General features: G+C 36.8%; 1 protein-coding gene across 6 annotated transcripts in view; it reads right to left on the bottom strand.

Annotated features, from left to right (window-relative positions):
* Positions 1-5000, bottom strand: part of LOC138019707 (centrosomal protein of 72 kDa-like) — a 51325-nt gene that overhangs the window by 4649 nt on the left and 41676 nt on the right. For all 6 annotated transcript variants that reach the window (XM_068866572.1, XM_068866570.1, XM_068866575.1 and 3 more), the window contains 3 exons: positions 4006-4052; positions 1227-1459; positions 426-540 (listed from right to left, as the gene is read on the bottom strand). In XM_068866572.1, the coding sequence (XP_068722673.1) occupies positions 426-540; positions 1227-1459; positions 4006-4052 (395 nt within the window). The remainder of the gene's footprint in view (positions 1-425; positions 541-1226; positions 1460-4005; positions 4053-5000) is intronic.

The raw sequence follows: 5000 nt of genomic DNA, 5'->3' as shown, positions 1-5000 counted from the left end.
CCTTCAATATCAGGGAAGTCTGGAAACTAGTATGTTGCCATGGTAACAAAACTGGTATGCTCGAAATGTGGAGCATATCTACTAGAATCTTATTGCAAAGAATCAAGCATTTCTGATACAAATTGGCTGAGATATCCTTTTTCATCATAATTATTTCATCAAAATTCGGTTGAGTTTATGATGTCATCACTTTTTAAAAACTTGAATATCTCTTGAACGAAAAGAGATATTTGAAAATAGTAAACAACATTCTTCTTCTTGAATTTTGTCAGAGTAGCACCTAAAATTCTTCCAGGAAACAAAGTGGAGGGCAAACTCTACAGGGTATGCCATTTTGCTCTCTTTCCAAAAAATTTAATGTAACCTTTGTGTAGACCTGGCAACTCATTCAAATGATTTAAAACTCCATAAAGCAGATACTCTACCTATAAGTTTTTCTTGTTCTGTGACTCCCTGAGATGCAACCTCCAAGGATCTTATCTTAGAATGCAAAGAGTTATTTTCTTCTTGGAACTCTACAAGTCTTGATTGCACAGAATTCTGAATATGATTTGGGTAGGAGAAAAGTGCATGTATACGTAAGCCTGAAATTATTCCTTAAGAAATGTTAAAGCTATCTTGGGAAGCAAGATTAAGCAACCAAGATTAAGTAACCAAAATTTGTTACAGATCCACTAGTACACTGTAACAAAGGAAACTACTGGTCAGTTTGATTATTTTTGAAGCAACTCTCTATCAAATAATGAACCTGTCTGGGGGAAAGTAAACTCTCTTTCCCTAACCCTGTTTCCCTTTTGATCTACAACTGCTTGTTCAAATTACTAACAGATGAAAGGGATTATGCCTGTTAAGAAGACAAATGAGTATACAGTACCCAGAAAATACTAATCTCTGCACCCTGTTTGATGACACATGCAATGGTTAAAACCACTGTTGACAGGGGAAATCCAGCTTCTTCAAATACAACAGAAAAGCAATCAGCCTACCACAAATTGCCTTTTAAGTAATCAAGAGTAGATAAGTATTGCTGGAATCCGCTAAAAATATGATTAAGGGTCAGAATGAAACTTGAAATATCTTAATGTCTTTCAGGTAGTGCAGAAGTAGAGATTTATCATAATTTTGATTTCTTATTCCAATTATTTGAGACAGAAAATAAGGAAATAATTTGAAGTACCATAGCAACCTATGATAAGTAAATACATCCCTAGGTATTTTACACAAACCAGTTCATGGGAGGCAGCATCAAGAGAATTCTTTAAAGTTTCATGACTCTTTAACTTTGCCCGAACTTCTTCTAGTTCACTCTGTTGCTGTGACATTTGATCGCGCATTCTTGATATTTCAGCAGTTCTTTCTGTTAGTTCTTCTTGAAGCTTGCCATTGTCAAAAGATGACGTGACCAGAAGACCATCCATATTGTGGGGAAGGTGTGAGGAAAGCAGTTTCTGTGCAAGACCTTAAATTTAAAAACTTCTTTCACTTTGGGGCACTTTTAAACACCTACATGTAACAAGCTTTATAAGAGTTAAGTGGGATAACTTACATGTGCATGTACAGTACAGTGTAGGTATCAGGTCTACTCTTAAAACAGAGACAAATAATAATTATTTATAATTGTGACGACCATGCAAGCACAATTCAATGCTTTCATGTCAAGGAGAAATGTTCAATACTCATTAATTTATTCAGGGACAGCCTTGTTCCCAGTTGTCCTCATGTAAATCAAACATAACATCACCAATAGGGCAGATCGAGAAGATTCTTCCGAGATCACCTGGCCTCTATACTCATAATTTGCCTCTATCGGGCCCCACGTCGTGCACTTCTTGTAATTAAACACAAGCTTAAAGGGCTGGAAATGAGGCCGATTCAGGCACACACAAAATAACACAAAAGGCACAAAGACGTAACTGGCAGGGACACCACAACAGTTTGCACCAACAGTTCACTCCGGGCCCATGGATGAATAAATAAACTGAAAATTAACACTACAGTCAAACCTCTATCAAGCGGTCACCCTCTATTAAGCGGTCACCTATCAGTTTCCTGAAATGTGCTTCCAATATTTACTGTAAATTTGACCTCGATTAAACGGCCACCATTTGGATTTCCCAATGACTAATTTTATTGTAAATCACCTCTATTTAACGGTCACCTTGTTACAAGATAACGATCCAAAAAAGGCATATTTTTGGACAGGAAGATAAGGGCCATTGGCAAAACCCAGATCGGATTGGACCGGACCGGACCGGACCGGACCAGATCGGATCAGATCGACAAAACTTGGACCGGATCAATAACAAAATTCCCACCCAAAGTAGACACATGAAATTCTTGGGTCACCAGTTAAGGTTACTTCCCACCTTTGCAGGAGTCCATCGGGGAAAAGTTTGTATGCACGCTATAGTTTCAATGGAATACTAACAAACTATACATCAGAAGAAAGCTTAGTAAATGTAGTTTACGGTAAAAAAAAAATTGTTCAAGCGAGTTTTCGTTTTGGTAAGTGTCAGGATTGGAGCTGGTAAGATGTGAAACCCCCAAGGGTTCTTCTATTGACTTTATCAGGTATCGGATGCCACAGCACAAGCAAAATAACTGGACAATGTTATTCACAAGGCATCAATCAACAAACGTTTGTTAGGAAATTCCGATATTTAATATTTTCCCATGGCATCCATTTACACAACACGTCTCACATATTTTTGGCTACTCGAACTCCAACCTTAGATGCAGATATCTAGACAACCAATCAGAATGTCGAAAACGCTTTTCGTTGATTGATGACTTGTGAATAACACTGTGAAGTCATTTTGCTTGCGCTGGGGCATCCGATACCCGATAAATTCAATAGAAGAACCCTCAGTGGTTTCACGTCTTACTGGCTCCTGATAGTAAAAGGAAAACTCGGTTAAACCATGGTTTTTATTGGAAACTACATTTATTAAGACTAAAAACAAAATAAGCATGCAAAGCAGGCTGTACGGCTGTAAGGATATATAGTGTTTGTTTGGCCAGACTTCTTTAACTCCCTGAAGAAGTAAGGCCGTGCCTGACAAAATATTGGTCAAACAAAAACTATATATCCTCACAGCCGTACAACCAGCCTTGCATAATTATCTTGTTTTCAGTCTAAATATTATTTGCTGGTAAGATCTCCCAAGATCCAGCACTTGTACTTTTTTCAGCTGGCCCTTGCATAAAAAACTGTCTACAGTTATTAAGCTTTCTTCTGATGTATACGGGTAGTTTGTTAGGATTTTATTGAAACTAACACTCTGGTAAGGTCCAGTCCGATTCAGATTTTGCCAACAGCCAAAGATAAGCGAAGTGAGTCCAGTTTCTTTTGCAGCACATCAAACATAACCTATGCATTGTCTGTGTAAAAATTTAAACATCTCTGTGCTCTGTAGTGGGTCAACCGGCACACATGTCGAATTCCTCTTTTATCAGTTTCCATTGCAGCCATGTGAACCACAAGAAAAACTGTCACCTTCAAAGTGATAGTTGCATGCAAATACTGTTATCATATTTTGCGTTACTGTTGTTGTCAACAATACAATGTAAATTAGTTGATCAGTATTAATTTTGTCCAAAAACCTCTGGTATGAATGCACATAAAACAGATATGAAAGCTTTGAGATTTTCCTGTGGCTTTTCAGGATCTTCAAGAAACGGGCCCCTGGTCAATTTCTGCCTCATTGCGGGTTTGATTTTAGGAAACCTCTATTAAGCGGTCATCTGGTGATTTCCCGAGGGTGACCGCTTAATAGACGTTTGACTGTAGCCTGTTTTCTGGGTAAAAAATATAAAGGAATCCCTTTTCAAGATTGAGCATCATTAACAATACACGTAGAAGTCCTGCTTGGCAAAAGGAGAGAGTAAGACTTACGTAAAACTTGAAACCTTGTAACCTACAGCTGTAACTTCTGCATCACATAAACCCCAAACAGCTTAAATAAATTATGGGATACACAAACACCTGGGTTCATTTAAACTTACTTTGAAACTTAGAATGATGATGAAGCGATTTTGATCCATTCCAATATCTGCAAACAACAGAATTTAAAAATTTATAAGATACTGTGAGACCATTAAAGACGATTATTGAAAACACTAAACAAAACAGAAAATACAATGTAGAAGTTAGTCGTTCATTGGAGTGCAGCTGAGTGGTTAGAAAATGGGGTATTCTTTCCCACATAATTTGCTGTCATAAGGATAAAAAGAAGCAAGGCAATTATTTTAATGCAGTTATAAAATGTACTTCAGGTTCTGTGACAAAGATACTGCAATAATCTCATAGACTTATGTTACTTCTAGTTACTGTATTATATTATAAGTTCAAATTAATCGTCTCTTCTTTGGTCAAAGGACACCCATGACAAAACAAGGGGCTATGTACCGTAAGCCTACACTTTGTCAGTCTGATCTCCACATCATGGGTCACATACAGTACTTCTGTGTTTTAATGACTTGAAGATAATGCTCTGAGATTACCCCATTGACTCATGGAGTGAGACTTTACAGCTTTTTCTCTGTCTAACGCAAGACAATTTTACTGATCAATTGGCGGCATTCTAGTGCGTTTGAGGTGTCAATGGGTTAAGATCAAGGTACATAAGAGAGCTGTAATAATGTTAATCCTTATCCTGAAATTATGATGATATTTACAAAATTAATATTGAAATACCTCACCAACAAAATTGACTACTGGTAAGTAAAGGGGTAAAAGTTAAGACAGTTTACTCTTTAAAGCCTCTAAATAAAATTGAAACATGGTTTGGTGAATTTGTTAACTACCTCAATTAATTACAAAACAAATTCAAGTGTTTTCAAGGTACATACAAATTGCTACTATTATTATATGACGTTATTGTGTGCAAAGTAAAGAAGCAAACTTAAGTAAACAGAATGATGTAAACAGCCATGACTTTTATGTAGTCATTTGTGACAAGCAAGAAATTAGGACACCTCTGAAGAATTACTGAAACTTT

This window comes from Montipora capricornis, chromosome 10 (assembly GCF_036669925.1).
Source record: "Montipora capricornis isolate CH-2021 chromosome 10, ASM3666992v2, whole genome shotgun sequence".
In the NCBI taxonomy this organism is placed as follows: domain Eukaryota; kingdom Metazoa; phylum Cnidaria; class Anthozoa; order Scleractinia; family Acroporidae; genus Montipora; species Montipora capricornis.
Note: the sequence above shows the minus strand (reverse complement) of the source record. Positions and strands in the feature narration are given on the sequence as shown.